At 43.3% G+C, this 11,077-nt stretch overlaps 1 protein-coding gene across 1 annotated transcript; it reads right to left on the bottom strand.

Moving 5' to 3' along the window:
• Window positions 1–314: 314 nt before the first annotated feature.
• LOC149838967 (zinc finger protein GAI-ASSOCIATED FACTOR 1-like) lies at window positions 315–3,457 on the bottom strand. Its single transcript, XM_090006903.1, has 4 exons — window positions 2,765–3,457; window positions 2,248–2,644; window positions 1,875–2,134; window positions 315–1,417 (listed from the first exon to the last, which is right to left on the bottom strand). Exons 1-4 carry the CDS (start codon window positions 2,826–2,828, stop codon window positions 624–626), a joined length of 1,515 nt encoding a protein of 504 aa, XP_089863029.1. The 5' UTR covers window positions 2,829–3,457; the 3' UTR covers window positions 315–623.
• Window positions 3,458–11,077: the final 7,620 nt, after the last annotated feature.

The raw sequence follows: 11,077 nt of genomic DNA, 5'->3' as shown, positions 1-11,077 counted from the left end.
ATCCCTTTTTGCAGGCTCGCAGTGCGGCGAAGGCATCGCTGGAGAAGAGGTCGGGCGACGGTGGCTCCACTGCGTTGAGGGACGATGCTGCATAGAATGAAACAAAGGTTGGACGACGGTGGGGCGTAGAGGAGGTGGGTTCAATGAGGGTTCCAGCAAGTGAGAAAGAGAGTGGGGAGGGGATGGGGTGGGCTTCAAACAGAGAGAGAACGAGAGTGGTAGATCGGCGGGAGATGGCACTCGATGCCGGAGGCAGCAGCGGTAAGCTACAGTCAGAGCACTAAGAGATAGAGAGAGAGAGAGAGAGAGAGACCTTAGGAAAACACATTATATACAATCACCTTCGCTACACAAAAAGAAGAGCAAATAAAAATATATACATATTACAGATGTGCACTGGTATGCGATGGAGGTTATGAAGATTCTTCAAAAAGATGAGAGATGATTGGATCACCCTTTCCCTTCATGCCTTTTCAAGTTTTCATCCATCGGTTTATATCAACGTATCTTTCAAAGCTGCCAGGCCAATCAGATCCTAGCTCTCCTTCCACACCCAAATCACTTACTAGCCATTAGGAAAACTAACGGTCTAAAAGCACAATCACCACCATGCTCTCTCTTACTCAGCAGCCATCCCAAGATTTGCTGGAAGAATTTCCGGCGCCGCTGTGAGTCCCACCACCAGCTGCCGCCATTTCTATACCACCACTACCGACCGATGTAATAAGCGCGGAGAAACCCCGAGGAGGGGCAACGCCCATTCCAAGTCCAAGAAAATCAAGAGTCGTAGGCTTGGGAATTGTGGCCGGTGACCCGAAAATGGAGTTAGCCATTAGCTCCGCCATGTCCACATCCTCATTGAGGCGGCTAGTATAGCTCAAAGAGGGAACTGACATCAATCCAAGTCCTAAACCCGCTTCTGGGCGTGGGTGGTGCAAACCATCGATCCATTGATCATGCTGCAGGGAAGACGCAGGTGAAGAAGACGTGGATGGAGAAGATGACAGCCCGAAGCCTCGAAACAGCGAGCCGTTGCTTGCGGTCGCACCCATCTGAGACGCTTTCTGCAACAATGCGGTGGCGGACATGTGAGGTGGCTGAGGGATGAATCGGTGGTGGCTCTGAGATTGAGCAGATGGCACGAACAAAGCCGCCATGCCAGCCGACGGCCCCGCAGTCGAAGCATTGGAAGAGAGGCAGAGCGCGACCTGCGGGGCAAGGGAGCAAGACGAAGAGGTCGACGTCGAGCTCCCGGATGCCAAGCCATTGCAGCGGTTCATGGCTCCAATGATGTCTGTGAAATCCGGCGTCTGCGTCTGTATGCCGCCCGAAGCCATGAGAGTGGCGAAAATGCTGGTGCTGCCCCCGACATTGCTGTGCAAAAAAGGGTGTATGTACCCTCCCGAATCTCCCCTCTCTAGAAAAGAGCACCAAAAGGAAAAGGAGTTCATACTCTGAATATTCATACACATTTTCAGCCGACAATTAAACTAATAAAAGTAGGCATCATTTAAGAAGAACAAAGAAAAAAAGAATTAAAAAGGGAGAGCAAAACTCAAAAAAGTCTAGCCAAAAAGGATAGCCATAGACCAGATAAATCTGGCTAACAAGGGGAGACTGAAAGCTTAAAGTTTTCGTGAGAACCTTTAGATCAATCCAACTAAAAGAATACTTTTAATCTTTTCTCCCTGTCACTGTTGGGTACTTGAGTTTAATTAATAAAAATATTTCTTTAATACAAAGGATCTACCAAACGAAACGAGCATATCAGACAAAACTTGGATTTATGGCCAAAACATGAAGAAACGACAACGCAGCAATGGGTTTAGATTACGGTTTTGGGCGCATATGTATTTTTTCCCCCTCATCCTCACCTTGTTGAATAGCAAGAGGCTGAGTCACTACAGAAACGGCAGGTGGAGTAGGCGTCGTTGAGGGGAGGTTGGGATTCTTAGAAGCAACAGGCTGGGATGCAGCAACGTCCACCATCTTCGATTTGGGATTGATGGTATCGTCCGAAGAGGAGTTCGCCGGCCGGGCGGAAGCCGCCGGCTCCTTCTCCACCACCGCCTGCGCCTTAGAACTCTCCTCCAACGCATCGCAGAAAGCTCGATGAGTAATGAAGCTATCCCTCCTATATAAATACATAAAGGAACCCACCATCGGAATCCTCCCCTTATTCGAAGTTTCTTACACACAAGATCAGAGCGAGAATGGAACGAGAAATAGATCAAGAGGAAAGCAGACCTCGAGAAAAGGGTTCCGCAATCGCAGCGGTACTCGCGAGTGCCGCACGTCTTGGAGTGAGCCTTCCAATCGGATTGGACAGCGTATTTCTTGGAGCACTTGTCGCACTTCCACTTCTTCTCCCCGTGTTTCCGGCAGAAATGCTTCTTAATTCCGGTGAGATCCCCCAACGCCCTCGCCGGATCGTGGTGGACGCACGTCGTCTCCGGGCATACGTAAACCCGCTTCTTCACCTCATTGCTCGTCCTTTGCCGTAGCTTCCACGGCAGATTGTGCCCCCTTCGGTGTAGCTGAAGGTTCTGGTCCCTCTGGAATCCCTTGTTGCAAATCTCGCACACGAATCGGTTCGTCGCCATCAGGGTCTTCGGCGACAGAGCAATCACCTCCGCGTCCGGATCTGCAGAAAAACAGAAAGAAAGAAGAAACAGAGAGTGAATTCCTCCAGATTCCGTAAGAAAAAAAAGAAGGGAAAAGGGTGCTCGGGAATTCGATCTCTTCCGTCTACACAGCTCCCTACCTGGCATTCCGGGCAGATTTCTCTTCCGTTTGGGCATCGGAGGTGCGACAGCTGTGGTGGGCATCTCCTGGTTCTGCTTCTGGTTGCCGCTGGAGTTAACGCTGGCCTCACCGGACGCCGACGTCACGTTGGACACTGTCACGGCCGAAGAATTCTTTAATTTCTCCACGGTCTCCACCAGAATCACTATTTCCTCACCGAAAGAAACCCGCTCCTCCGGCCGGAAAAGCACCAAACAATCTCAGGAATAGGAACTCCGGCTCAATTCCCACTGACTCAGAATCACTCCAATCACCCACCAGCGAATTCGCATCCAGACCCCCCGCAAAAGGGAAACCTTAAAACCAACAGACCCTACCCAACCTCACTCTTCTCCCAGCTGCCAGATACCAACTCGCCATAAAGCACCACTACCTTCGCCGGAGAAGAGCTTCGGTTCCTTCCCGACGCACCAGACCTGAAAACGCAAACCCCGCCACCTACCGGCCTCGAAGCTCAACCTACCAATTTCACCATTTCCAGTAGTCCTAGTCGGAGACCAAGGAACCGCCAGCTTCTTCAAAGCATTTTGGGTTGCGACAACCGAAGCTCTGGAGCAAAACCAAAGCGTGGTGACGACGCACTCTGAACGGTCATCATCCGAGGCGGCTTGCTTGCTTTGCTTCTTCTTATCTCAGACAGAGAGAGAGTTGGGAAGGGACCCCTCTGTTTCCTCTTGAAATAAATAAAACGCCACGTTCTTTTTTTTCTAATGAGAACTTATTACAGAAGGGGGTAAGAAGTAAGAACCGACCCTGGACTAACCATGGTCAGGTTTTATGACTTTCAAGTCTTAACCAGACGACCCAACTCTTGGGTTAGTTGACAGGACACAAACTAGATATTATTTTTTAATCAAACCGACTTTTTCTCCGATGCACACCGTCCAGGTGGCAAATGACGCGAGCCCTCGGCATCTGTCTGGCCGACGGTGGCATCGAAAGTTTTGTCGTGTAGTGGGGGGCTTCTCTTTTTTATAATCTTCCTTATGAGAGAGGATCTTCCTCTTACGAATTAAGAGGTTTCTCGGTTTAAATATTTAAATTGTGTACAGTCACCCTCTGAAACAGTGAAAATCAAACGAAAGCACTCGGACTAACTGGGTCAGCTCTTGGACCTAATAACACTGGACCAGTGGACCTGGTCCCATTCTTTATGTACATAATCTCATCTCATAATAGGCCAAAATTGGATACGGGAAACTTAAATATTTTCCTTTTCTCAAGCTTTTCTTGATTTTTTGGTAAACCAGGCCCTGTAGTTGTAATCTTAAATGAGTTTCCAATCACGTGATTGAAACATGTAAACAGTTTGAAAATCAATGGCTTACAATGTACTAAAACTTCATAATTCAGAGTCATGTCTACGCTTAGGCTGTCAACAGCTCGGGCATCCGACCCATTATAGTATATTGGGTTTGGGTTTAGGTTCAGGTTTTGTCGGGTCACCAAAATGAAATCCCAGTTGAGGAACCACATAATTTCAAAATTTTATTTTTATTATATATATATATATATATATATATATATATATATATATATATATATATATATATATATATATATATATATATATATATATATATATATATATATATATATATATATATATATATATATATATATATATATATATTACTTTGGGTCGAGTACTAGGCAAAAATCATGACCCCAAACTTGGCTTGAATATTCAGGTTTGCATACTAAAGAATTTGCGTATATATGGAGTAGAGTACTTACCCTATACAAACCCGGCCCATTGACCGCCCTATACTTTATCTATGATTGTTAGAACAATAGTTCTGAATCACTATGATACTGAACTATTGTTAGATAGATGCCATGTTAGTACAGTTGCATGTGATTCCTACATCTGTTCTCAAACTCCAGCCCGACATGCCCAAGAATTTCCTACACCCACCACTATTTCTGAGCTTGAATAAGACAAATCTCATGAGATGAAGTCGCAGAAGGGTGGTTGTGAAGCGTTGAGTTGAAGGCGCAGGATCAAACCCCGTAGCATTCAGCCACATAAAGCAAGATGGTCGTGGTGTCACGGTTTTTTTTTTTCAACATTTCTGTTTTGTATAGAGACGGGCCGTGCAGCATGCAACTTTCCTTACAGGTGAAAAGCTACGTAAGCTTTGCCTAAACGTATTCGCAGTCGTGCATATCTCATGCATACTTAGTATAATGGAATCTCTAAAGCTACAAAATCAAACGGGTCGATAAGAGGGCAATGCCAAAGTTTTTGATGTATGAGAATTCAAACCAACAAGGGATGGGTGTATCCCATTCCTTTAACAAGCTCACAAGCAGTCCTGGGTCATAAAGTCAGCTACCCATTCAAATAAACATCACAAACATTAGAGTGAGTATCAAGTTTTCAAAATACATCAAACGAGAGAAATATTTTATTATGACACCTGCGGACCCCACAAAACGTAGAATGCATCCCACGAGAATCCCTTCGTTATGATAAAGAAGACCTTTTGGCCTCCAAAAAAAGTCAGTTGCTAGTGTGACGTAGTGAAACTCCCTAACCAAGAGGAATCATCGTCGCTCAACATGCACTCGTCAAGTCCCTCACAAGGGTGTAAAGTTGGCAGACAAGAATAAGACTCGTGCATGCATGAGATGCCCAAATAATGAATTTGCATACTCATAAGCACCCTCATGCACTCCAACGTACTACTCACAAGATATAATGTAACACCCCAACAAATTGGACAGAAAATTTTGGATAATTTTTTTTTTTAAATAGCGGGAGTGACCAGTCCAATAGTCGGGCGAATTAGAGGGCGAAACAGAGAGTACTAAAGAACATTTCATTCATTAAATAAAGTATTAATGTCATTAATTACATCTCATAACTGAAACATAAATCTAACTAATCAGAGTCTAAGCATGAACACTAAAAGATGAGATCTCGTGGCTACTTCCATTGCGACACCCACGATCGCTCCACTCATTCGCTACCTAAAATTTTTTAATGCAAAAAGGATCAGACTCCCCTGTCTACGTAAGAAGCATTATATCTATATGTAGTGCTCAGTGTCCTATATACAAATATGTGCAATATTTACAATTATTACAATTTATAAAATTCTATGCAATGTAACTTGCTAAGAACGAAATTTCTACTGAGGGAGACATGCTTTCTACTTTATTAAGAAACAACAAGATGTACCAGATACATGCTAATTCTTACAGATATTACTTGTTTCTATAATTTCTAAGATCTAAGACAAGGATTACAAACTGTACTCTGAAACTAATACGAGAACAATGTAAAACTTTTATGTTTATCTTTCACTTATCCTGTGGGTATGCACAGGCATTCAACATCGTATCAGACCAAGACCATACGAAGATCTATTATTTTATAACCCGCATGACTAGCCGTACAGATATCCAAAAGGGACGGTGCGTGACCAAGAAAGTACTTTTCAGTGGCTAGAACTAGAATTAGGATGCACCCTGTAAACTTTTGCAGAAGACTTGGATCTACCACCTAGGATGCATTGGTAGTCCTGCCCCCCCCCTAACTCCGTGGACTGGGGACCGGGTGAGACGCCTAGCTCTCACAAAAACTCAATTGTCCCACGAAGCTTATACGATCTACCATCTCCAAGGTAGACCACGGGTCCGGTAACATACACCGTCTTTCAGGTGTACCCGGAGCCCAGAGAATCTGGTAACATATACCATCTTTCAGGTATACCCAAAATCTCGCAATTTTATATTTGTGCATACATTTATATTTTTTATTTATTTTCTTGTCTAAGCCATCACACCACGAGGGATTTCCAAAATCCTGAACCCTTCACTGTGTTCAAACACATTATATGCATCTTATCACTTGGGTGTCACAAGCACCGCCCAGATGTGTAAAATTCTCAAAATTTGGCTCGACTCAAAGCCCACATTCGAACATTTATTTTTTGAGCTATGGCGTACGCTTTCGTACCCATGAACAATGCCATACTGGGGGCAAGCTTTGTTTATCTTGTATACGCACATTTTTCTTTTCTTTATGTGCACCCTTATTAAAGTCACATGGACTTCACACACCGCGTCGGGCTGCTCTAAGCCCGCCCGCATCATAGCCGTGTGGCTACCACCACCAAGTGACGCCAAACAACAAAGGACACTAATTGTTGTCTGCGCTTGATGGGGAGCCCACCTGCCACTTATGTGTGCAAGGCTCAACGAGCACCCGAATGGGGTTATTCATTCTCGGTTGCACCCATGTTAGTGGTGCAACACCACAGTCTAATCCAGCAAGTCACGAAAGACCCCTATGGTTGACCCACCATCATGAGCAGTGGCCAGCGCCACCGCCACAGCATCCCTGAATCCCAAGGCTAGAGAGGGACTGAACCCCTCAATCCAGCCAACTAGGTTTGCACGAAGGCAGCCCCTACTACCGTTTGACAAGAGGGAGTCTATTGGGCTCAACCGGTTCCCAGTAGATCCATGAAGTACCACCCTGGACCATGGCTTCTAAGTTGCAGCCACGCGACACCAGCAGGGCCCGTAGTTCACGTCGGACCAGTGGTGTCCAGCTATGGTGGCAAGATGTTGGTCTGGCCAGCATAGAACGAGCCATACCAAGTGCTTGCCCAGTGTGCACAACCTGCACGTTGGTGTTGGTGGTCCCTACAGCCCGTCGATGGTCTGCTGCCAAGAGTGGCAGAGCAGTCCCGTTAAGGGTCGGTGATAAACCACTGCACCGAAGTTGTTCAGCCTAAATGGACAGGGAACAGACCGGACAGAATGGGTCGGTTCTGCCCAGACATCCCTTACAAGTAAGGAACGTGGTTGAGGCTTAAAACAGCCTCAACCCATTTTTTTTCCCTCATTACTAACTATTGACACAAAAGCAACTTTCAACATTCTCAGTGTAACACTACAGAATGTATGTCACAAATACTTCATCACCCTGTTCAATTTAAACTGATATGAACTAAGTGTCATGTGTGCAGTTTAAGTGCTCAGTCCATGCACAATACAATGATGCATTCAAGGCATACTTCATCACCCTATTCAATTTAAATTGATATGAACTAAGTGTCATGTGTGCAGTTTAAGTGCTTAGTCCATGTACAAGGCATACTTCATCACCCTATTCAATTTAAACTGATATGAACTAAGTGCCATGTGTGCAATTTAAGTGCTCAGTCCATGCAAAATACGACGATGCATTCAAGGCATACTTTATCACCCTATTCAATTTAATATTCGGTATCTACGAGTGTGGTGGGTGCAGCATGCTGGTATGTACATGGAACAAGATCTATTATTTGAGAATGGTGCTAAGTGGCAAATCGAGTGTCCAAGTCCCCATGCTTGCACACTCAATCCACCCCATCATGTAACCCTCACGAGTTACGTGATGGCATCCAGAGTCGACTCACCCCATAGACGTTATTCTCTTTCTTTTTTTCCTTTTTTTTTTGACCACACGGTCTTGATTCGCACTAGACGTGCATCGTAGGACACTAGTTTCCAAAAAGGGTAGCAACCCCTTATGTCGGGGTGATTCCAGTCGGTTGTATGTTCTCACATACAATCAAATGATGCTGCAACATCTTGTGTTGCAGGGCACCGAATCCAAACACATAGATAAATATACTCATTACCTCGTTCGGAGGTTCGAGCCGGCGAAGACGAAACTTTCTTCTTCGGTTGAAACACCATGACAAGCAAGGGATGAAGAAAATCCCACGTTCAACAATGGGGGTGTAGGGACTAGAGAGAGAGAGAGCGCTATGGAAGCCAAAATCGTGATTCACGATTTTCCAAGGCTACTTCCCCTATTTTATCTCCACCTACTTAGGTGGTTTTCAAAACCTTTTGAAAAGGTGAAATCGTCTCCTCAAAATGCACGATTTCTACTATTTTTCTCACTTCCCATGTTGCCCTTCTTCCTAACTTGAACATTTATTTTTATAACTACCATTTTTTTATTTTTGGTACGCCTCCCTCACTTTTGGTGGGATTCCCCTAAATTTTTGGAAAAGTGAGAGGAGTATCAACTCCTCTCACGTTTTTAGTGGAGATATGGCTAAAAGATAGGGATTATTTTAGCCTCCATGTTTTTACCTTTTCAAAAAGGTAAAAACGCAAGTAGTGCAAAAAGCCTAGTGCACAGGGGGTTTTGAACTGTGGTCTACTCTCAAAGGAGCAATGAACCTCATCACTGTGTCAATTCGTATTTCATTACAAATAATGCAAAATTTATTATACTTAAACTTGTCTAGGCCTATTTCTGCTTTTTATGTAAAAAAGAAAAATATTTTTCTTTATGCTACACAATGGATTTTGAACTTACGTCAAACCCTAGGAGGTAACAAGCCTCACCACTACATCATACTCTCTTTTGTTGCTTCTTTTTGGTAGAATTAATTTATATAAGCTTACGTTTGACGTTTCCCTTTTCGGTGGATTTTCTTATTTTCACGTGGGCCTTTTCGATTCTTTTTATCTTCGTATTAACTTCTATTTAATATATTTTGAATCTCGTATTGGAGTCTTGAATCTTTTGAATTTCCCAAAATTCTTTCGCAAATCGGGTCGAATCTTTGGATCTCCCTATAGTCTGAATGTGATTCCAAATTTGTGCTTTCTTTATTAGATTCATGTGGACCAACCTAGATTTAGTGGAATTTCATTGAATTTGATAGACATATTATTTTGTAAAATTTTACATTTTTATTTCTCTAAAAATTCATTAAAATTCATGGGTTTTATATATAGAGGTTGTCCATTGTGGACCACACGGTGGTGCACCAATGAAAGTCAAGAGGAAGGTTTCTTATATATGTGTTATAAGCGCGGATCCCCGTTAATAGGAAGAACCTTAATATCACTTGGAAACTCTGAAGTCTTGTCCTTAATGGTGTTCTTGAATGTAAACTTTGTATTTCGCCGAAACGATCACACCAGGATCTTTTTCACACATGAATGTGTCGGTGAGATTTTGACCTTGGCTTAGAGATTCTCAATGTGCATGGAGATATAAGGTTCTAAAGTTTGGGTGGCCCATGTAGGTACCGGCATGATACTTCTGAATGAAGTAGCTTATTTCTGTGTTCTGATTTCATAGACATATTCTCCACATATGGTTGTGCGGAAGAATACTCGATCGTGGCATATGAATTCTGCATGAAATGCTTTCATTTGTGGACACAAAGTTGAGACATGTCGCAGGTAGCGTACCACTCTCAAAGCTTGGCACATGGCCACGAGTGATTAAAGAGATCCGTTGGCATAGAGTATGGACCAATTCATTGACATACCATCGAGCCATCTGAAGAGCTACTTATGAGCAATGTTGCGTTGTCTAATGCCATTGCCTCATGTCATGGTCAAGATATGGGCTTTCTACTTAGCAATGCACGTGTTAGCATAGCACATGCACATGTATTAATTTCGGCCGGTGACAAATAAAGTTCATCATAGTAGAGTCTCACTTGAAGTTTTCCTCACTTCGTAAAGAGTTCCTCATCATAAAAAAAATCAAAAAATCCTAATCCCGCCCATCGCTCTAATTCCAATAAGCAATATAGTTATCGCTTGTGGTTGGCAGCCCCAACGTAATGTCATCTTATCATCATCTTCCTTTTTCAACTTTCTTTTAGTTTACACCAGGTGTTTGGAATGTCACAGGGAGATATGAACTGCAGCCGATTGCAAAATATCGAATCTTAAAAGGGGTACACGCAATGAATATTGGTTTTCATATCTGTAAACCTTAGCACCAATAACAAATAGTAAAGTTCCATAATTTTCATTTGAACCCATTTTTTAGTTTTTGTGGCTGCCTCTAGAGAATGGGATGTGTATCATCATCGTCATTCATGCATCTCTTCATTTCATGGTGAAAATCGGGGACAAAAGAACAATGGATCCTCTTCTTCGGATATATACATAATTTTCAAGAAACGAAGTCACTACAAGACGCAATAGTTGAAGCAAAAGCAATGAGGCAAGTGCTAAACCATCGAGGCTTTGCTTGTCTTACAGGAGCAGTTAGTACACGTCACCTTGTGTTGGGATATTGCAACTTCCAACCCCAAAATAGTATGGTTGTATAACTATTAGGGGTCTGCCTAACCCCAGCTTTCTTTGTCAAAAAAAAGAAGGCTAGGGGTAAATAGTAGTATAAAGCAGGAAGTGAGATACATAAGTGAATAAAAAATAAAAAGAAAACATATGAAAAGCAATATGGAGCATGAGCAAAAGAAAATAAGAAATGACATGAACACAA

Source organism: Nuphar pumila, chromosome 5, assembly GCF_984573655.1.
Source record: "Nuphar pumila chromosome 5, dmNupPumi1.hap1.1, whole genome shotgun sequence".
Lineage (NCBI taxonomy): Eukaryota > Viridiplantae > Streptophyta > Magnoliopsida > Nymphaeales > Nymphaeaceae > Nuphar > Nuphar pumila.
Note: the sequence above shows the minus strand (reverse complement) of the source record. Positions and strands in the feature narration are given on the sequence as shown.

What these genes read in the sequence shown, in the direction of transcription:
- LOC149838967 (XM_090006903.1), bottom strand. Translation starts at nt 2,828, where the DNA reads ATGCCCACCACAGCTGTCGCACCTCCGATGCCCAAACGGAAGAGAAAT. An exon ending in TGCGGAACCCTTTTCTCGAG is followed by an intron (nt 2,135 to 2,247) that starts GTCTGCTTTCCT and finishes GTATTTATATAG; the next exon opens with GAGGGATAGCTTCATTACTC. An exon ending in GCCTCTTGCTATTCAACAAG is followed by an intron (nt 1,418 to 1,874) that starts GTGAGGATGAGG and finishes GCTCTTTTCTAG; the next exon opens with AGAGGGGAGATTCGGGAGGG.